The following is a 24227-nucleotide window of genomic DNA, read 5'->3' as shown; positions in this document are numbered from 1 at the left end:
ACTTATTTGATTCAGCCGTCAAAGCGGTCCGTCCTTCAGTAGCGCCGCGTCGGTTACATTATCCACCCTTTAGACGCTTCTTACCAGCTTACAGTCCCGCTTTGAATAGCACGGTAGCGGGTTCAATATGATTTGCTTTGTTATGCAATTAGGGTCTTACTTAGGTCTCTAGCTTTACCGGGCTTAGTAATGTAGGCCATCTCTGAATCTACTATCATCGTCATTATATCAGGTTTTGTCTTTAAAGCAATAGAATAGACAATAACAGTTTATATAATAGACTTGTTCCTAGGAAAAGGCTGGATCATTTTGACATAACACAAACAGTAACAGGAAATCTGCATAAGCTACCTAATGACCTTCATTAAACTTGTTATTTCACTGTAGAATTCGACTACACAATATTTCCTCTACTCACGTTTATTCATTGAATCTCACTTCAATCAGTACAATCATTGTACAAAGTCATAAAAACCAACAGCATTAATAATTTTAATAGCATTTACAGTTAACGATTACATACCAAGAGTTATGTTACGTGGATTTTGTAATTTTCAAAATGTATTTATTTTTATTTCACTGTTAGTGTCAAGGACAAGTGCTGATTTGAGGTTCAATAATTTACGAGATAAAATGGATCTGGTATTTAAAATCCTTTTTTTTCTGTTTTGGTTCCAAACAGTGTGACCTTGAGTTTGACTTTGTTGTGTGATTTCCTATCTCTTAAGAAATTAGACTTTGGTGATTAAATTAACTAATTGTCTGAGTTGCCATAATTTACCTTTCCCCAATTATTTAGGAAGCAACTCACAAATTAAAATACACCTAAAAATAAAAACGAAGATAATTCAATGCCTAAGGCTTTATGTTCAAATTTGTTACGGTGATTTCATTTAAAAACACGTGTTATGGTAACCAGAACTATATTCATTTCAACATGAATCCCTTTGCAGCAAAGCACTAAAGACAATTATTATCAAATCCCTGTTCATAACGACTTATTTGCTCAATATATGGATTCAAAACTGTTTCTTCTTCTAGGAGCTGCTAAAACTAATGTCCAACCAGAACACGGTGTCATCAGCGCTGATGATGCGCTTCCCTCTCTGTAAAATAGCGTCAGTGGCCGATGGAGAAGCGCTGGAAGAACTAAGGATTGTGTTAGGTGTAAACAATATTGATGATGTAAGCCGTTTTATATTTATAATTTTCTTAGGTGATCATAGGAAATTCATTTCGATCGTGATCTGAGGTAAAGGAGGTTTTTACCAGCTACAACTAATTTGTTATAAATGTAAGCAGTGCCTACTATCTAATAGCTTCACACAATAAAATTGCGGTGACTTCAACAAAATGCAAGAATAAAAGTATTTATAATACCACTACTAACTAAGGCTCCAAAAGCTTTAAAATTGATTGTTGAAAAAAATCCTATGCTTGATCCCAAATCTTTTATATTCATGATTTAAAAATCGGTACAGCGCTTTAATCGTAAAAGAATAACAGACCGACTTTTGCATTTATAACATTAGTAACATGACAGTTTTTCTTTTTATTTTTTAGTTTAACACCTGCTACTCAAGTATAAGCAAGAGCATACAAGAATGGGCGGTAGCAGACCTCACATATGTGAACGCAATCTATGTGAACTACACAGATGACATCGATCCTGCCTTCATTGTTGATTCCGAAAGTAAATTTGGAGTAAGAGTGGCTAAAGTTGGATTTCATTATCCTAAAGCTGCTGTACAGTTTATAAATCGAATTGTAAGGAATATTAAAAATGTTCTTATTTTCTTCAACCTCCAAAATTAGTATGATAACTGACGTTTTGATGCAGTGGTACTGAGTGATACCAATGTCTAAAATTCGAATCTCCGATAAGACTTAGAGTTAATTGCATGTCAATCGTAGAGAAATTCCAGAAATCGTCATCATTACTCTCGCATAAATCACACCTGTATATTTAATTTCCTTAACTAATCAGCAGCTGTTGCCTTGTATATTAGCAGCTCGCTCAGTCCATGTTATACTGTTTTTGCATACGTTAAATGAAAGGATACTTTCAGATTGGAACAGCCACATTTCGAAGAATAGTGGACGTAATGGATGTTGACGATATAGACAAAAACACCACTATGGTTATAGTGAATGCTATTTACTTTAAAGTAAGTATTGGTAAGATAAGATAAGATGGATGGCCTTGGCTAATATATTTAAATACGATGGTGATAGACATAACCAGAGTGATTATTCACGGAAGTGAAATACACGGACGTTCTTGATCTAACGTAACAAGGGGCAAGCCTATTGCTATAATAATATATCTGGCACTTTTTATTACGGTTATTATTAAGAGGTATTATTATTCCACAAAAATAGATAGAAGCAGGCCTTTTGTCTGACACGGTAATTATTATACTATCGCCCAACCTACATATAAAAACTCATATTAAAGTGAACGTATTTGCAGGCAAACTGGGAGTTTCCGTTTAACATCAAGAAAACCAAAGGTTACAATTTCCACCACAGTAATGGTAAAGTCTCCAGGGTTATGATGATGAAGAAATTTAGCACTTACTACTATATTGATGCTGGAGAATTTCAGGTAATGGAATAGGAATTTGAAATATAGGTAATCAATTTTAAGATAATAATATCTTCTTAAAGATGAGTTTTATAATTGAGCCTTACATCTGTAAAAAATATTAGTATTTTAATAATTTTTTTATTTTTTATTTTTTAATTTAATACATCCCAGTATTTTTTGTGGGAGACAACAGTTACTAATCAGGGATTATATTCCGAACCAATTTTCAAAATATATTAAGATAGAAAATATTAACGTTTTTAAAATAATTTTAATTTGAGAAATATAATAATATATATTTAATGTGAGATGATAAATACCAGATGACACTTTTTTTAAACTATATTTTAATAGTCCTCATTTATTTTTTCATATTCTGTTCTATTGAAGGCGATTCAAATAAAACTCAGCGGTGAGTCAACGTCCATGACATTCATCCTACCGGCTCAGACCAGCAGTCTACCGAGCCTCATCAGCAAGGCTCACAGCGACCCGGACTACTTCAGGCCTTTCTTGAGCCGAATGGCGCCTGAGACCAGACTGGTCATGATTCCTAGGTTCGATATCAAGACCTATGTGGATTGGACAGGGTTTTTAAAACAGGTAATCTTTTTTGATGGAACTTTTTCGATACTGAGATTTTTTTTTGTCAATACTTTTCCAACAAAACTGTCACCGTCCCACCGTTTAGTATAAAATACAAAATTTGTAATGTATTTTTGTACTGTGCACGAATGGGCAGAAAGTTAACTTTGTGTTTAGTAATTGAGCATCTTTTCAAGAACAGAAAACTTCACTTAATGACCTCCATGAGATTGTGACCGTAGAAAATTCCGTGTAGTTAAGATATCAAATCCAATGGCGCCAAAATAATTTGCAATGAAGAACTGGGTGTTCGTGCACTCCTTAAAGCCTAAATCCCACCTCTATGATTATTGACAAAAAGACTCGGTCCCAATCTAAAGTATCTTCAAACCACGTCCTGAACCCACAACAGTCACTGCTGTTCCTAAAAATTGCTTGACTATGTGAAGCCTATTTTCAACAATTATGAATGTACTTATACATTTTCAGATGGGATTGTATGGGATATTCGACTGTACAGTGCCAAACTTATCTGCCATACTGAGAGAAGAATTGTATGATAAACCTTATTGTTTAAACAAAGCTAAATCAAAGTTGTTCTTTCAATTGGATGAAATGGGCGTCCACCGGACTATTTATTCACTTCGTGAGAATCTTTTAAACTCTTTTAAGTAATAAATAAAAATAACGCTGCCTTTGTGCTGTAGTCGGCAGTGTATACGACTGCGATGTACGTCCTTGATTCGAAGTCCGGGTTGGACCAAAAAATTTACCCTGAGCTTCAGACAAGAGATTTTGAGTGTTTGCACTGAGTTAAGAAGTTGTGGTCCTAGACCTCTGCCATAAAGAGCACGTAAAGCCGTAAGTCCTGCGCCTAACCTCTCGCTGATCATGGCGGTTAGCCGTTTCACCGAACTATGAGATAACTATAAACAAACTCTTGCACAGTTTTTCAGTAAAACTGGCCGCCGTGTTATAGACTTGAAGGACATTAATATTTTTATAGTCTTCCTATAGTGACCATTTTCTTGTTTTAGGTGAAGAACGTGGCACGTTTATGGATCAAGGGCCAGATGTAGAAAAAGGAGAGTACAAAGATTTCGTCCTAGACAGACCGTTCCTGTTTACAGTCAATATTGACTTTCACAGTGAAAACCGTCAAGTGCTCATGATGGGAGCTTTTTATGGACCTGAGAAATAGTATACAATATGGAATTAAAAGGACATTTTTATAGTATTATTGTAAAAGTTTGTTGCAGAAGCCATTTTATGAGATTAATCTTAAATTAATCTTAATCTGAAACTAAGCTGATCTAATATTGTTTGTGAATGAAAAACGTTTCAATGGGTTGCATTGATCAGTGCTCAGTCAAAATATAGTTGTGATTTGCTATTTATAAAAGAATTAAGTAAATTATAAATTACGTGATGTTACTAAATTTTAATGTGGCATTTTCTTGTAAAAACCATAAAAATAGTTTCTAAAATTCTAATACTGTTGAACATACATATTGTTAATTATTTTTATGGGTCACAAAATTCACCCTCATCTGAAATTTGTTTTTATATGAAATTCAAAATAGTCGAGATAAATAACAATATTTTTTTTGTTAAGACATTAAAATCGATTTACTTTTACACACATTCGTAACAATAGTTGAAAAGACAATAAAAAGCTAATCCTAACTTAACTTCCACCCTTTTCATTTTCAACAAAACAATACCAACTGTCCAATGACCTTTTCATCGCGTCAATCATTCAATTTGCCGTCATTATCAATAATATTGTCAATTACTGTTCGTTTAATGTAACCCCTTCGCAATTAAACGACTTGTTCGTGATTAGGGGGTGGACACACGTGGCGACACGTGCTTGTAGAGTTATATGAAATTGTTTATTAGATGAATGTTAAAAAAAAATACATATATATATTTTGTTTTTTGAGTGAGCTGGTTAAAAATCTTGATATATTTGAACTCTTTACGTAAAAGAAAAAAATATATAACCAAAACCAAAGGTTAATAATGTGTTTTTTTTTTCATAATTTCATATTTTTGTTTTAAAAATACTTGTGACTTTTTTATTTTTTTGGTCAAGTATGAGTCGTTTTTTTGTATTATTGCTCTCTGACTCAGATTTTATCATTTTTAATTTTGTAACAAATAAAAACACCGGGATTTAAAGCATCAAAATAAATCCAAAATAACGCCATCCTACTAAAGAATACATATTTTAGTACAGTATTAAGAAAATTTAATAAAAAAAACATTCTATAGTTATTTAGCCACTAAAATAACATTTTTTAACGTCTCCTCTGAACCGAGGCGAGGGAGGGGTTACCATTAATATCAAAAAATATCAAACGCATGAACATAAAAACAAATAACATAATAACAAACTAGACCGTCTTCTTAACAACTGCATTCGATTCATCTTCAACCTCCGCAAGTATGATCATATATCTACTTATCGCTCCCAACTTAGGTGGCTGCCTATTCGTGAGCGTCGTCACTTACGTGCACTCACGACTCTCTTCTCTTTTCTCTCTTCTTCTACTCCCCCAGCCTACCTAACTCCCTACTTTCAATATCTGTGCGACAATCACAACCGTAACCTCCGTTCCTCAAACAATCTTCTTCTTCTATGTCCATCTCACACTTCTGGGTTTGTCAACTCTTCCTTTCCTGTCCAATCGGTTTTATTATGGAATGCGCTCCCTCTTGAAATCAGGATGTCCACTAACCGTCATACGTTTAAGAGCAAAGTGCGGAATCTCTTGTTAAAACAAGTAGCAGAATCGTCACACTCGTCTTAGTTTTTATTTATGTATATTTATTATTCATAATATATATATCGTATAATTCAGTATATAGTTTATTTTATTATTTATTTATGTATATGGGTATATATATGTATTTAATATTTCTTATTTGTTAATCATTATGTATGTATAAACCTATCTATATTTAAGTACACGTACATACATGACCTTATTTTTATTTATTGGTAAACCTGGTTCTTAACGTCCTTTATTTTTTATTTTTTTAAACACCTACTTCTTTCAATCTCTGCATCACCCTAAGGTAGACTGGTAGATAATGCCTTTGGCATTAAGTCCGCCTATATACACATGTATATGAAGTTTAAAATAAATAAATAAATAAATAACATATTATTTACATAAGAAACACTTTCCAAAATGTATAATTATGCACCCACATCAAACTACACTTGCACGGAAAGCCTAACGAATGCTAATGTCGTCCATTTTGTATGCATGACAGAACACGTGGCTGTATTCACATCTATCTCAAGCAATTTATTGTGCAAGAATGTAATGTTGTTGATTGAAGATTAAATGGTGGTTTAAGTCTTAGAAACATACAGAAGATAAAATGTTTATAGTATTTTCTTCATAAAGATAAGCAGAGACTAAAGCACGCCACTCACTGAAAACCACCAACTTACCTTCTTTTTTAAATACATAATTATAGAACTAAATGACTAGGAAATGATTGAGTTTTTTTTTTGATAATTTAACTAAATTCTGGAGTCCAAAAAAGAGAATTCCGCTTGGGATAGTGACATTAAAAAATCTTGTTATTTTTATTAATATTTAAAAATGTATTTATATAATTACAGCTATGATTGTTTAGCAATTGAAACAGGTTTACAATGTGTATAAAGTCTAATTATTTTGATTTTATTGTACCACTTTTTTATATTTAACATATAATTTGGACAGAAATTAATATTTTTCTCTTTCTTGCATATCTTGTCCCACGATCAATCTTTTACCAATACTAGAAAGCCTAGCCGAAACACTCTCCCTACCAACGACTAATTCGACTACTATTTACTCTAGCATTGTTATAACCTCACTCCGACCCAATTAACCAATGAAAAACAAACTACGAACTGTCAGAATCCTTTTAATCCTTATGAAGTCTTTGTCAATAAATCAGTGATTGGTTTAGCGAAAGCCTTGGGTCCTAATCTGACAGCGCAACGGGAAGTAGCCGGTATAAACCGGATTCCGGACCGGGAAATCGGATTTGTCCGGATCGAAACACTGTATAAACTTCAGGTGCCAACTGCTAAATAATATTAGATGAACAATGTTTCTGCTTTGTTTTAAATGGCTGTTGAATTGAACTTAGGATTTGATAGTTTTAAATTAAAATATGACATTTTTATGCCGTTGAAGTATTTTTTGGAAACTAACTTTTAGTAGACGCTGTAATAAAGTTAGGTAGCCGCTAAAATAGCGTAAATAAACTGTTTACTGAATACCTACTACCTTACTAAGACTTTTATCAAAGGCTAAGGCTATCATTTTTCTTCTTGTTAAGAAAATGCCAAAATTTTGATATAAAATTTGCTGTATTTTTTACACAAAAGATACAATAATCTTTCAAAATACACTAACAACTTATATAGAAACCAGACTTAGATTTTTAAGCAACTTCTAATCGAAAGCGACACTATCACCATCTAGCGGCCAACCGCAAAACTAAACTGCAAAAAAATTGATAAACAATTTTCGTAACAGCAACACAACAGCTCAATCATACCAACATAAACACTATAAACCGAACATTAATTCAGTAGTACCAACATTGCAGACGGTACAGTGCTACCAACCGCACCTACATCAAGCCGTTAGGTACGGTGCGCAGAAAAATTGTGCGCCGCGCGAACAATGACAGCGGGTCATTTGTTAATTCGTTGAAATATGGTGGCAGGCGACGGCTATTCATTATAAGGCCGGCTCGTTTACGCCACACGTGGGGGCTGGGAGCGTCAGCAGAATAGTGCAGTCAATTTAAATGAGAGTTTATATTGCAACACTTGATGTAAAAAATATGTAGAGTAGTAAGAGTTGGTAGCATTATTATGGAATAAAACCGAGATCAAAATGATTTTTGATCTGTTAAGAGGAAACAGACTTAAGATTGACCTAAATACTCGCTGTTTGAGACAATCATCAGTCTATTTTATAATATAACACACAAAAGTAAGTAGGTAGGTAATTTTATTTGCCTAATACCTATTTAACAAACTAGCAAATTGTATGGTACCACCTGCAGTAAGTAGCGATAATCTACTATCATCATTAAGAAAGCACAAAGAACAAAACAATTAAAAAATGCATAAACAAGCATAAAACATTAAAAATGAAAGAAAAAACAATAATTTTAAGTAAGTACACAAAGTTTTACGATAAATTAGTACAACACAAACTTTTGCCATTCATTAACTGTTTTCTTTGTTGACTGTACGCAGCCGGTGCATTCGCTCGTGCAATGGAACGGGATTGCGTTCAATATGTGCATCTCGCTCTAACGTTACAAAGTCATATATGTTTCTCTCTGTCTCTCACACGTTAGCTCCGTAGTATTTCAGGCCTATGGCGGAACTGTAAAAATTGAAAAGTTCAGGTATGTAACATAATTATGTTGAAAAGTGACTTAGTTTTCTTTACATTACATATATTTTAAGTGTTGCTTGTTGGTTGTGTGGGACCGGGTTCTATTCCCGGGTATAATATTAACTTTTTCTTCTGTGATAGATTATGCGATTACTGCTAATCTCAGTGTACGGTCAATCTAAGGTCACAGATTCGATTCCTGAGTCGAACAAAATACTTTATTTTCATTTATGTTCAAGTGTTCTCAATAGTATATTTGTCATGTGCCTGATTTAATAGCCTTCTACTACAATAAACTAACATGACGACACGATATGAAGTTGTGTTTTGTACACCTCTACCTGTACCTTAAGGTACCCAAGAGCCATGCTTGGCTGCAATGAATCACGGAATTATAAGAACCTATCACTTTTTATATCCATAAAACATAATAATTTTATTCCCGTTTTTTCCTATCTTCAAATATCATAATATTATCCAACATAATATAAAGTTCCACTACGATCTGAATACGCGATGACCCCCGGGTATCAACACGTACAAGAGTACATTTATAACACGTCGCATTAATTAATTATCTTAAGTAATCACGTTAACCTGCCTCCGATCATTTATTAAGTTTACACCTCAACCTGATACGGGATAATATTGTTATGTGTAGTAGAAATATACTGTAGTTATCTTTAGTTAAATGTACAAAAAAGCTATTTATTAGTATTTATCGTAGAAATTAAACTAGTTTCAAAGTGCACCCAAAGGATTTTTACCCAAAAACAAAGAGAATATAGTAATTGGTAATATTGATATGACTAAAACATATATTTTAAATACAAGGGAAGGCCAATAACCAATTTTTTACTTTGTATCGTATAAGTTAAACTAGTGTCAAAGAGGTTCCAGCAGCGAAATAGCTTTTGACAATATTGGCATGGGCAAAATGACTGTTATTTCGATGACAGTTACGACAGAATAACTAGGATTGACTTTTAAAATGCCCTCTAAGAAACGGGCACATTATCAGTACCCCTTAGTGGTCACCTATCCTTGGATAGTCCTTGGCATAGGTTACTTAACCTACTGATTATTTACCCACTCTTACTTGCTATCAGCGTCAATACAACTTTTTTTAACCCATAAGTCATAACTGTCCCACTGCTGGGCAAAAACCTCCTCCCGCATGAAAAAGAGGAGTCAGGTGATACAGCAAAAAATATATAAAACTAAAATTCAGAACTCTCTAGCGAGAACTAACCTGCCATGATCTCTAATTTCTCAAATAAAAACCAACAAATCCACGTATTAATACAAACCAATAACCACAAACTAAACTTTGAAAAGTGGAGTTTGTACGAAATTCCGAACGTTAATCGAATCTTGTCGGCCGGCCGCGGATTAGTAACTTTTATCGCGTAGCATGGCTCTCATACTCTCATATTTGTTGAGTATACTTTCATTGAGCGTTTCAACTAATCTACTAAAGTGGATTTAGAATGTATTAGTACGAGTTTTGAGTGCACTACCGTCATCGCTTTATGATCAAAATATGCTCCAGTTTTGGAAGTTTTCAGCGGTGTGGAATTTTGCCAATCATATTTGTTTTTTTATATTTATAGCGGCTTGTTTTGTGTTCGCTAGCTTGGGTAATCTGCACAGAAATACGTATGTGGCCTACGACCATATCTTATTGTGTACTTTAAAGAATTATTAAAGAGTACATAGGTACAGTGGTTTAAATATTCATTAATTCACGACGATTTTCTTTATTACTTTAAGATGTCAACTCTCCACACCATTTACTATTTTTCTATAAACCCGAGAAGTAAGAGTCATCTTCACAATCAGATTAATAAAAAGCAATATTTAATGCATTACTACAAAGAATTAAAACGAAAAAAATTAAAGAGCTTTAAAAAAACAAGTAGAAAGTATTTTAAATCAGAGAACATGACACATATAAATCTACCATATTATCAATGCGTATTTCCTTTAATCAGTACCCAAATCTATTAGTTTAAAAATACCCAAAACGCTCGTGAAACTTTCAACCGCATTCGCACTACGTACTGAAACACTGACTAACTAGTAAATCGGCATTAATTAAATCGAGTGCATGAAGCCAGCCGTCTGCATAGTTGGTGTTTGCTAACACTGTGGCCATCTTTTGTGGAATACCTTGTAGAACAGGTGACGGGAATGTTATGGGAGTTTATTTGAAACGAAAACAAATTAAGATGAAATTTTTCATTCTTTAAAAAATATCGTAGTATTTTAGTCCATAAGAATAGTTAGTCCTAATTTCCGAGACATTGTACTTCTTTTTCTGTAACTTTAGAAATGTATATATATTTTGATGTATTTCTTCAAGCTACACAGTTAATTTAAAGGCAATTTCAATTGACAATAACTAGGGTTAAACAACAGTTATTTTTTTTCTAGACTAATGGTGTAGCACGAACATAAATGAATACAAAAGCATTGAAATTACTATTTTGATAGGGCAACTGTAAAAAGTTCATAATGTTTTACCATCATAAATAAAACTGATGTGATATCGAAAAAAATATCAATTAAAAATTGCTGGAAAAACAAAGTGAGGTTAATATGCTCCAGTACTACGTAAATGCTATCGAACTTAATCAATAAAAGTAAAAAATATAACATTTTAAAAGTTAACAATACGCTATAACAATAACAGCAGTTCATTGGATTTCGTTCATTTATTCGTTCCTACGAACTGGCCTGAATAACTGAGTAACGACTTAACAAAGTTAACTTTTGCGCAGTACTGGACAATTGGGCACAGAGGGAAATATCTTTAAAAGTTTTTAATAACAATACAAAAAAAACATGAAAAACGATATTTTCAATGTTTACCGGAATAATAAAAACCTTAAATTGCGAGTGAATACTAATGCTATGAAAACCTGTGCAAGCATTTTGAGAACGACTACCGTCAGAAATATGTATTTACAAAGATAATAGAACACAATCAATAGATAGGTAAAATTATCATTAGACTAGACTAACCCCTGTAAACAGAAGAAATTAGGTAGCCAAGTTTGAATTTGTAACAACCGTTACGACCTCACAGGATCGGTAAGTACAGAATTTTCTCACTAAAAACACACACAGCATATAAAAAACTACTGATCTGTTCCTCCTCCTACTATAAAGCCATCCCACTGACTCATAACATTCACCCTTCTATCTAAATTAAATTAAAAACAATAGCCCCAACTAAAAAAGTGCTTACGTTAAAAAATCAACCGTCATGGGTGTGCCCTTTAATTTTTTCACATGGGTCTTCCGCTGACCCGTGTAGGGTCCCCTAAGTCCCCGCTCACTACGTCACCGGACCATTATACGCGTCACTACACTTATTACAAGGGTTTTCTGATTGCCCACACGCTTCTCTACAGACAGGATATTTTATTTAGTTATTAGGCTTCCATTTGACTGGTGAAGGGGTGAAATTTAATGAATTGAGAATAAAAATGGTAATTGGTGATGATTTTAGCTTTAAATTTGAAAAATACTGAAGTAACGGTCTTCCCAAAAATAAATTGCTGTAACTGCAAATTGTGCCCTAGGAAAGAAAACATACTGATGAACCTACTGGTAATTGGTGACTGTCCTAAAAATAAAAGCTAGAAAAAGAGTTTTTTAATCTGACTGTATTAAAAAAACTCTTACTAAGCAGTACGAGTCGCTAGCTTGACGATATCTTTCTATGATAATGCATTAACCTACAAATTAATCCTAGTTAAACTATCAATATGTCCACAATAACGATCATCCCTTTGCCTCTATCGGATTTACATGAAACAGTTCAATTTTCGCGAAATATTCTCGAATCATGACCAACATACTGTTAGCTCAAAGCTAGTTCTAGGAACCAAAGATGACCTGCAAATGAATTTCGTAGATATACCAATATTTGCACAGGTCTATTGACAACAAAATCGCTTTACGTAGCTAACATATTGCGATAGATGCAGAATATCAGATTTCATTAATTACTACTGTTTGCAACTGACCTTATAGCAATTTAGAACGACTAATTTAATTTTGTCGATTTGAAAATGATATTTCAATTGAGAATTAAATCGTGTCTATAATGAACATTGTAACGGCTAAAGAGCATTCATATTTTGTTTTTGGAGACAAGATCCAGCCAGATTTACCAATGTTTAAATGGATTTTTTATTGTAAGAAAAAGATAGAATACACTCTTTTTATACCTCCTCATAATAAGCACTTGGTCTAACAAATCAGATATCTTGTAGAATCATGTCTAACAATAGTCATATTTCTTTTAAACCTATACAAAAAGCACTTTATACAATTTATTCTGCTACCTAAATGTATCAAACAGTCCATTTTCCTACAACAAGCGAACCATAAACCCACAACTTTCCTCACGAATAGTTTTTAAAGGAACAAAAGAGTTTCTTTTTAAATTGTCCTATAACTAGGTTCGCTTCTGTCGACCGTAACGATTCAGTTATCAATTCCCTATATCGAGAGATGAGTTTCCATAATGATGGCAATAGGGAGCTCCCCATGTATCTACTCGGAGATAGTATGGTGGAAGGTAGAAGCTGATGACTAAAAGTTGAACAGGAAGTTTAGTTTACTAAAGACTACTCCGCGAACACAAATATTGTTGTTGAGCTTTAATTTGTAAATTTCGATTTGATGTATTTTTTAAACGTTGTATGTATCTATGTGTTGTGCGGCCACAATAGGACCTATAGGATTTAGAACAAAAACCGAACCTGCGATGTCTATCAAAGCGACGAATGTTATTGAGTTTCGAAAAGTCAAAGTTGTATTATTGTCTAAAGTAGATTCTTGTATTCATAGTTCTTCTTTGACTCAAATATGATACCCAGCCACTAATTTCAACGGTAATAATCAATAATGCAAAAAATAAAACCGGTCACGCTGGGATTAATATAATAAACAACACAACCTACCAAAATAATAACGTCAAAAATCTATTGAAAATGATAAGTATAGAACTTTAGTCGCCCGCTTTGACTTATAACTTGTACCTATCAGAGTCTTAAGACGGTCATTTGGCCGTAATAATCGTCCGGCGTGCACGTGAAAGAAACGGACAGGGTGTCCACCCTTTATTATCTGTGTTCGAGTAATTGGACACGACGCGACGAGACGCCTCTCTGTAGAGCTAAAACAAGGGACACGGCTTCAAAAGATTTTCAAAAATATGTCTTTGCACATCGCTATTATAGTTTAAGGGAAAAAATATGTAAGATAATCGAATAAACAAATTATATTTCCAAGTGTGTTTTTAATGTTATATGTTACTTATAGATATGCAAAAGAAAGTATTTAAAGCAATGCATTGCGCTGTCGAGTATAATATACAATATGTACAATATAAGTAAAAATCCTGTTATATCCGAAACAGGTTTATCAACTTGGCAAATACCTGGTAATTAAGAGCTTATTCTGATTTTTAAATAAAGTATCTACAAGCGAAGCCGTGGGACAGCAAGGCTTTATATAAATTAAGTTATTACTAACAAATAGCACCTAACTTAATCAAAACTATTTCTGGGATACACAAACACTTGGATACACAAACTCTTTACAGGCGTTCCTTAATTCACTTACACTATATGTATATTATTTAGATCACTCTTGTTTGTATATTTCATTATTTGAGGGATCAATAAACATACAATATACTAAGACAAACTATAAATAAACGCGAAATATCTCCTTGTTTAACACCAAAGAGATTTTTCAAGATTTATAAACTTACTGATACTGTTAACAATTTCACGAAAAATTCTTCATAGCTATGGTTACCTCATACAAAAATATTATGTCTAACCAAACAAGTTCAATCAAATAAAAAACCTCTTTAACTCATACATTGGTATAAAAACGATAAGCCAGAATTGGCAATATTCTCTCAAATCACCTTATATTTTAATACTCGAAAGACAACTATTTTACAATTGAATTAAACTTATAACATATGCAAAGAAACCCCTTCACACGTTGAACTCCAAAACTCTATGTTCAAACATTGGAGCCGAGGCCTAGACTGTTTGCGTCACTTCGTCTCGTACTTACCGCGGCTTAGATTGAATTAAACATGACTACTGATTGATATAGATGTAATACTAAGAGACTGGTTTCTGGGAGGTACTTATTGATGGTGGGGTAGTTGTGAAGGTTTTGCGGCAAATAATTGTATATTTTGAGTCTATATTCCCATAAGGTAACTGTAGAAAATAAGTTTTAATGTACGTCTGATTCGAATACACAAATATCTATAAAGCAGGAAACACTGCGTCGCTACTTTTGTTTAGGAAAAAAATGAAAATCACTAACTCGATCGTTAGTGTTATCACTTACTCGAGTAAACGATCGAGTTAGTGATTTTCAATTTTTATTATCAAAATCCGTACTAAAATTATAAATTCAAAAGTCTGTGTAAATTTTTAGCATGCAGATAGTTGATAAATCGACGTTAAACTAAGGTACTTTTTCTAAAATACAAGCGCGGGAGGAGCCAAGGGCGTAAGCGTATGTTTTTAAGTACTGTACTTAATAACATTTTATCATTTTTTCCTCTACTTTGTTTAAATACTAATTTCGGAGTATTCGAATGGTAAATTTGATAACACACGAAAAAATAAAAATAGTACAGTTTTTATCCAACTATTCCGCAAACTGAAATAAAAAATATTTAATTGAAACTTCAGATTACATGTTATTCTTTTATCTGACTATTTAATATTGTTTGCTGTGTAAAAAAGCTGTTATTGATACTGTAGCTATCATGATGCAAGTATATTTAATCCGTTACGAGGGGGGCAGAGCCGCGTGAGAAATAGAGGGCTGGGCCAAGCTTTATTTAAATAGCATTTGTTAATATTTAATTTTGTTTTTTTATGAATGTTTACATATTTTTTTACATTAAAAAGACGAAAAATGTTACACACTGAAAGAAGGCGAGAAGCGGTGGACTCAAAAAAAAAATATCGAATAAAGTTTGATAATCGAAAAATATGCATTTCGTATAGAAAGCTAAGAAATTGTTTTATCCAAAACAATAAACATTTTAAAGGTTCACATTAAGCAGCTTAAGTTTAAAAATATATTTAAACATCCAACTTTCATCGACCCAATTATCGAATAAAGTTTTATAATCGAAAAACATAATATAAAAACAAAAAAAAATAAGGGAGTAGTATTATTTTACGTAACTGAATGTTGAACAAAGGGATAAAGTTACCTCCATCGGTCTATATCATATGTTTCTGGGCAGAAAATAATATTGTTTTACACTAATATTATGCCCAATAGTGGGAAATCAGTAAAAGTAGTGGTTAATGTTGTATTTCTAATAATTCATTTAGTTAATTTAAAATAGTAGTCAACAAAATGTCTGCAATTAATACTTCATAATATTCAATAACAGTAGATAAATATTAAGGTAGGTGAATTTAAATAGGTCAATATTTAAAATGAAAGTACAGTAACGAACAATAATATGTAATTATACCTCTCATATAAAAATTACACACGGTAAAGTGACGCTTTCATTATTTATTTTTAATCGTGATCAAAAATTATAGCGAAGCATAGTGTTGAAAAGCCACATTACGTCACAGTATTGCTTATAATTAGTTATAATAATATTATTGCTCCCTATACTGGTCACATCACTGGTAAAATCACTGGTCCCTATAATTCCCTATCACATCTATTTTTTGTCACGTTCATCGATTAAAAAAAAAATCTGTCGCTCAATGTAAAACACTGGTATTCAGCTGTATCCGGTGAGACTGGAAGCCGACTCCAACACAGTTTGGAAGAAAGGTTAGCCTTTCTTCCAAACTGTGTTGGAATCGGCTGCAATGATGATTTATTGAAAAAAAAATGAACGTGTCCAATAATCATTTTCCATTATCCAACTGAACAACTAATTTGGCTGATGTTTCATAAACACTATTTTACTGCTATTTTCGAAACATGCGTAAGTTTGAACAGCGGCAAAGCCTACATATTTACTCCAGCGACTATACAACAGTTATTTCGTGGAAATATTGTCAGTGGTGTTAACGAGATGTATTGCAAATCAAACAAAATGGAGCTGATTGCACGCGTACACTCTGAATATTATGTTTGCGGTCGTTAACTACGGACGTCCCACTGATTATCACCGTCTGTGTTAACAATGATTGCTGGCTGCAAATCAAGGGTATTCTTGAATTGTATTATGGATTACTGTTTAAGTTGGAAAATTGTCACTAAAGGTATTTGAATATGAAGCAATCTAGGTCCGACCTGCCAAATCAAATCACTCTAACTCTTGAGCCAATTTTGAGATAATTGACAAAATGTGTTCCTTCTTTACCATATTTTAAGCCTAATACTGTACTCCTTTATTTGCCCTATTACATTAAATAGTATTAAACTGACTTAAAGAAATGATTGGGCTCTGTTCAGCAAAAACGTTTATATGTCGACTTTGCAGTATTTTGGATTGGCAGCACTTATGACGTAATATTAAAACGTCCCAAAATTTTGGAATATGTATATTTTAATGCAGTTCATAGCATGATGTACGTAAAAATGACAAACAAAATTATTCGTTAACTGAAATTAAGTTAATTTTTAAATATGAAAGTCTCTTTCTGCCATAAACGGTACAAAACCTAATACATTTCTGTGACCTGTATTTACAGTAGGCGTGATGGTTAACACTATAAATAGCCAGCGGTATCAATTGAAACCAGTAATACCTTATTCAAAGGGCACTATTATTTTAATATTCAACATAAAATAACGGCCCTACCCTCCTGTTTATACACAGATCAATGTCTCTAAGATCTCAGCTGCAAATAATGCACTGAGAGACTTTAAGATACAAAATACGGGATTATGTTAATTTTAAGCTACTTGAACATTCAAATCCGATCTCGGGGTGTCTCTGGATTGGGTGGAGAATTCGTGAGTTTCAGTACCTGGCCCCGTTACTGTACTTAAGTATTGTATCGACTGTTTATTCTACTTAAGATGGTGCTGTAACTTACTTTGAATTGTGATTTTGCTGAAATTAAAGAGACATTTCTTGCTTATTTTAAACAGTTACAAAAACCATCATATATATATATATATATATATATATATATGTATATTCTTGGCATTATACATTGTTTATGAAGCAAGAGAGAAATATCATGTAGTATTTTGCAAAATGATTTGACGAATATAAAATAACTGGCCAAAAACAATATGGGCTGAAAACCATCCAGTGCTTAACGAATATTATATACGCGTATTTTCTTACAACAATTTGAGTAAAAACGCTTGTGCCTTTATGCATTTATGTGTCTTTGATATTGACTTATAACAGCTAAAACTGTGATGAAAAAAAAGCCTATAATGTTGATCTACGTAAAATCGACCTCTAAATTGTCATTTTGCGTACACCAACTTACTTAAAATAACTTAAAATATACTCAAAAACATACAAAACAATTCTAAAATCTAAAGAACCCCTCACATGCAAATAAGTAGTTAAAGACAAACTATCTAGCCGACGCCGCCCTAGGCTGTATGCAAATACCAGTGCCTACTTGCCTACCATTGTGACGACAACTTGTATCATTACACCGGTTTGCTTTGTCTCTGCTCGAATCAAAATCAAAATTATGCATGTCGTGTGATTGTTGGAAAATTATACGAGTAATGTTGTGCTTGATTTTACGTGGTTTTGTTGTGTGTAGAGTTGGGAATTATGTTGTAATTGAAACTAGTACAGAGATATGCCTAAAGGTTAATACTTATGCTTGGTGTCTGAGGTACGTTTAGCGGTAGTTTATCTATTTAATAGCGTTTAAGATCATATAAAAATAACAGTTTGAATAGATGGACTACCGCTAAATGTGCCTCAGAAACCGGGCATTGTATAGGTTTTTTTTATTAAGAAATGGTAGCGAAGACTTCAAATCAGGATCATGATTCTCTACACTAGCTGGCTATGGTAAAGTTCTCGAGAAATTTTATATTAAAAATTGATAAGCAAATTGATTGGCACCCCAAAGGTATTTTATAGGTTTTCACATCAATTAATTTCAAACGCAAATTCTCGATATAGTACCGAGTGTAGGATATACCACTAATATGTGAAGTTCAAGAATTCAAGATAAAAAAGTCTTACCACGACCAGATAAGTAAGTCCTACCACAACAAGAATTTCCAAATAAAAACCGAGAATATCATATATCGTTTCATCATAACAAACAAAAAATTTAAAGGTTCACATTAAGTAGCTTAAGTTTAAATATATTTAAACATGCAACTCCAACATAATTCACCAGTGAATAAGCTCAACAATAAAAGCATTTACGTGGAAAATAATAAAAGCATGGTTACACTGAATCACCGTACATTATTTACTCATGTTTATAAATTCAAGTCGCGAGCGTCGGCGGCCGTCCAGCGAATTAATAACGATTTAATTTGTCAATAACTCAATACTGCGTGCCAATGAAAATGTCCAAGTATTGTGGCAGGGGAAATACACTGTTATTCAATTATTTTTGTTCTCTTTATTCTGTTAAAGGATGGTTTTTCGCTGGTTAATTTTACGTGAACGTAAACGTTACGGTGTAAGTTATTGATACATTTATGTTGTCTACGAAAATGTCACGATTACCGCCTGATATTTAAAGATAAAACTATACTGTTAAAGAGAAAATGAGACGAAATTATGAGAGTTATTCAAGCTACTGAAGCCGCAGAAATCTAAAACTTGAACTCCAAACTCTGGCAACTAATAAATTTGAAAAAAATCTTACACATAATCGGCATAGCAAAGATAAGTTTATCTATGCTCTAATACAAAAATAAAGCCGCGACTGCTACGCAATAATCACGTAGGCACAGAAAGTCAGAAATAAGATTAATTTATCTACTTCAACAAGAAAATAACAAAAACATTCGCACCATTTCTTAATCAGGCAATTCTAACAGCAAAACAAACGGGTGACCTCAATAAGAGCGAAAAGTATCAAATCCGCGTTACAGATTACAGTACGTACGAAACGGCAATAAATTACGTCGCGAAACGCAGCGATACGCCGCGAAACGAATTAGTACGCTACTTCGCTTATAGATAATGACCTTTAAGGAAAGCGCTGCGTAAATGCTGGCACGTTAACAGTTTTGGCTTATTTGAAATTACTTGCTGAAAGTGGTGTAAACGCCATTTAGAGTTTAAAAAACGACATTTTACATACAAATTAATGAAATTTACCTGCTTTATTTTATTTGTAGTTACTAAATAATGTTTATGGTACATGTTTAAGAAACTAATATAGTAAGGACGAGGTAGTGCGTAGGACGCAGCTCATATCGCACTAATGTCAAACTGTGTCGAGCATGTTTGACAGATGTGCGATATAAACTCGATACTGTCTCAATTATGCTTGAATGGCAAAATCGTGATAGCAGAGCATATTCACTATAAGATACTCGTAAAAGGCTATGATATTTTTTCTAAATAATGTTAAAATTATAATTATAAGACTAAAACATTTTATTACGCAGTAATTTGATGCCAACGAAAATACCAAACTGTGACGTCACTTCTCTGTATTTCTGTACTTACTGTTTTTGTCATTTCACAAAGAGTAGCTGACTTGCCTAGTTGTCAAGTACAATCATGAAACACGAAATTTGAGTTGGGAAGTAATTTTTCACCAAACATTTGTCTATAAACACACGAGTATGTAAATAAGATATAGGTGGTAGAAGCTGACTGCGCACCGGTTCGTTGGACGACATTGTTTGACAACCCGTCGGACACCGGCCAGGACAATCTGATTTGTAACGTTTGATTGAATATAAAATTTCAAAGTAAACGCTCCGATTCTGTCAATGTTTGCATTATTACAGTTGATTTGGTTAAATTTATTGTTACTGATATTAAAATACTGGTGTATTCCGCTTCAGTATTTTTTTTATCAAATTCATAAAATATTTCGGTTAAGTTAGATCTTCAAACATTTTTAGTAACATGTTCGCCTCGGAGTACATTATATTATACACTTCTCTTTAAAAAACGATCCACGCGTATAAATAAAGTGTTTTTATCGAAAAAAAAAAATTTTTGCTCTGCAACAGAAGCAAAAGTTGGAAGAAGGGTTGAGAGTTTGTTATCCTGCACTCAAAGACAATATGATGAACGATGCTGACTATATTGAATATCAGATCTTTCACTAAAACCGAATCCTAAAATTAAAAATAACACTAACGTACAGTCAAAACGCACTTTGTCAGCACAAAACATTTGCAAGCTCCGAAAATTCCTGCCTCATATTTTTACCCATTTCTTCCAGAAATTTGAAACCAAAACAAATTTTGATTTATGTCAAATGGCTAGAGAATCCCAAGTATAGGCATTAACGTCCAGTGCGCGACAAACAAAGGGTGGCGTACAAAAAGTTTGACGGCTCGTTACGGCCGAGGGCCACTAATTGGCTGGCAAGGGGACGCTGGACTATCGCTGATACGCTGTTTGTTTATAAAGCTAGTGACTGTGACTTGGATGTGGAGAATACGAAAAAATATTTGCTGCCATGAGATGGTTACGTGACATTGATAAAAGAATGAGTGAAATCTTTCCTGAAAAAGGTTGGTAAAAAACAACTTCGTTTGTTGATTCACCAACTGTCGGATACATAGTATTTCTGGTCTGTTATCAAAAACTTTACCTAGATTTTCAATATATCTTGAACACATGACAACAACAGTGAAATAAAAACGTTGAAATTAAATATAGCAAAAAAAACAGATCCGAGCAAGACAATCCGCATTGCAACATATTAAAAGTTTTTAAAAGGTTTGCCTACCTTATTAGAATGCAACTGAAATACTCAAAAATACATACACAGACTACCTTATACTACACTTAATCTAGATTGAAAAGCCAAGTACGAGAATTACCGTAAAATACCGAACAACCCCTTTCCCATTCATCTAAACATCCAACCACACCATCCAATATTCTTTATGGAAACCACGAATACATAAAAAGCCCTCTCAAAAGCGCTCGTATAACCACATTTCATCATTAAAATGGCTCTCGTATTAAGAATATACCTATTTAATCTTCGTAATTGACCCGAAAGCTCATCAAAATTAAGTTTTAGAGGCTCTGGTAGCGACTTTTGATGACATAATCTATCAGTAAGGTAGACAAACCATCTTTCGCCCAGACACTTGATAGATGGGTAGCCGCTGGTTTTAATGGACTACGCTTTAAGTTTTTAGTAAATTATTGAAACTATATTTGGGTAGATAAACTAAATGATAAAAATACGTGGAGATTATATAAATTCAAAAATTGGCTTTACGACTGTTATATTAATTGACAACAGCCGGGACCGTCTTTTTACATGCCCTCCGAAGCACGGAGACGGTCAGTTCAAATACCACTTATGCTCTTACCCATCTATAACCGCGCCAACGATTGCTTAACTCACATAGTAAGTGGGTAGAACTGGCTATGAGCACCTCATTGTTTTATTGAATAAAAATAATTATCCTTACAAAATTATTTTCACAAAAGTACAAACCACTCATAAAACCTACCTTCCACATTTCATGACTAAACCAGGCTACATTAAGATACGCCGTCACCGGTAGCTATTTAATCTCAGTAATTGCCCGAAAGCTTATCAAACTTGCTTCAAAGTTTGCTTATTACGATTCAACGTGCGAGTTCGGTAGGCCACTCATGAAATTAAATTACATTGAACGTTCGCTGCTGGGTATAAAACTCGGCACTTTTTAAAAGTGCTTCGAGAGTATTGGGTTCGTTTCTGCCTATTTGCTTTTTGACTCAGTAAGAGTGTAATTGTTACGTAAACTTTTATTGATAATTGTGGAATAGAATAAGTATTTTTTATGTTTGAGCGGTATGATAGACGTCAACACTTTCATTTTATAGATTTTAGCAAAATTTATGACACCTTTATTAGTACAGGTATTTGCTTATAAGTACGTTTATTAATAATTTAAGTACACATAATTTTTCTAGTATTTACGATAAAAAAAAGTAAAAAACGAAGTCAATATATTTTTCTTCTTTTTAAAATCCCATCATTTGATTAAATACATTGGATCCTAGAAGTAAGAATTACCTAACATTGACGATAATACTCGTAAAAAGTAAAATCGAGCATATATTACACCAATGCAAATTACTAAATGATGAAATATAAATATCATAATTATTTACAAGATACCTATGCATCTTACATTACATTAAGAAATAAAAAAAAATAAATAAACCGTATCTTTACTCCATAATCTTTGACAATATAGGTAATACATACCGCGATATTGCCAAGAAAGGCAAAGTTTTGCATGCACCGCGACTGCGTCTACGTCGGACTTACGTCGTTTTACAAATAAACACGCGATTCTGAAGGGCATATCAACATTTAATGGCTACAAGTTTTTAAACGAAAAAATGTTTTAAAACTTACTTGAATACTGAATTAAATTATGCAACATTGAAACGTAAAGCTCTGATGTTTATGCATGACGACTTATTTTTGTAGAAATATTGAGCTAATATGCACGCGTTTGCAGTTGTTTTTTTCTTAAAATGAGTAACTGATTAACACTCTTCATTTTTTGACAACAGACTTTTGTGACACTAATTTTGTTATTCGCCAAATGTTTGCAGCTTTTTATCGATTCTTTGAAGAACGTGGATATCTATCATCCGAGTGGTCTCATTCACAATTATCATATATGCTCCATTCGGCACTTTCATTCGATGTATTCAGATAACGAGGAAACATTTGAACTAACCACCATAAAAATATTCAAGACCAAACACGAAGTCCATTTGTACACAAGAGCAATACAAATAAATATTTACACCAAATCACGAAATACAATAATACTTGACCAAAAAGGTCCATGTAAACTTTTCGCTGGCTGAACGCGCCCGTTTCCAGACGAAAGCGCGCGTTCAATAACAGTCGCCAATCATGCGGTGTTCGAAATTCAAAAAAAGCAAAATGGCCGATCACAACCGTCACTAATTTGACACGTGACATCACATTTGTTCTGTGGTTGTGGAGTCAGTCGGACGTGCCGCTGAAAAATTAATTGGCCGTTTTAATATAATGGGCTTGATTGGATTTAGCTCAGGTAAATGAAAATTAACCGTTTTAGTATCGGTTTCAGATTTGGATACGAATTGACCTACCTAATTAAATAACTTTAATTTTTTAATGAAACCAAAATAGTATAATCATACGTTTTTAAAAAGTCTTTAACAAAAATCTAGAATCCCTTTAAACCAATGCCTATTTCGAACTACAATAGAAATGAAATCCCAGTAAGAGAAAAAGCATCGATTAGGCCATTAAAACTCGTGTAATAGTCACTAACCCAACTGGACCAATATGAAAAGTCAATAGGGTTACCAATTATTACCAGTTCAATCGAAAGTGCTTAATGGAATTTTAAATGCTAGCTTCCGTAGCACAATGGCACGGTGGGAACCCTAATTGGGGATTTTTTTTAAGTTTTTTTATTGTCAC

General features: G+C 33.2%; 1 protein-coding gene across 1 annotated transcript; it reads left to right on the top strand.

Moving 5' to 3' along the window:
- The first annotated feature begins 466 nt into the window (after positions 1 to 466).
- Positions 467 to 5090, top strand: LOC142974167 (serine protease inhibitor 3/4-like). The gene is made up of 8 exons (XM_076116331.1): positions 467 to 642; positions 1042 to 1185; positions 1564 to 1767; positions 2070 to 2168; positions 2474 to 2608; positions 2981 to 3193; positions 3665 to 3821; positions 4213 to 5090. The coding sequence occupies exons 1-8, from the start codon at positions 532 to 534 to the stop codon at positions 4374 to 4376; spliced, it is 1227 nt and encodes a 408-aa protein (XP_075972446.1). The 5' UTR covers positions 467 to 531; the 3' UTR covers positions 4377 to 5090.
- Positions 5091 to 24227: the final 19137 nt, after the last annotated feature.

Source organism: Anticarsia gemmatalis, chromosome 7 (genome assembly GCF_050436995.1).
Source record: "Anticarsia gemmatalis isolate Benzon Research Colony breed Stoneville strain chromosome 7, ilAntGemm2 primary, whole genome shotgun sequence".
Lineage (NCBI taxonomy): Eukaryota > Metazoa > Arthropoda > Insecta > Lepidoptera > Erebidae > Anticarsia > Anticarsia gemmatalis.
Note: the sequence above shows the minus strand (reverse complement) of the source record. Positions and strands in the feature narration are given on the sequence as shown.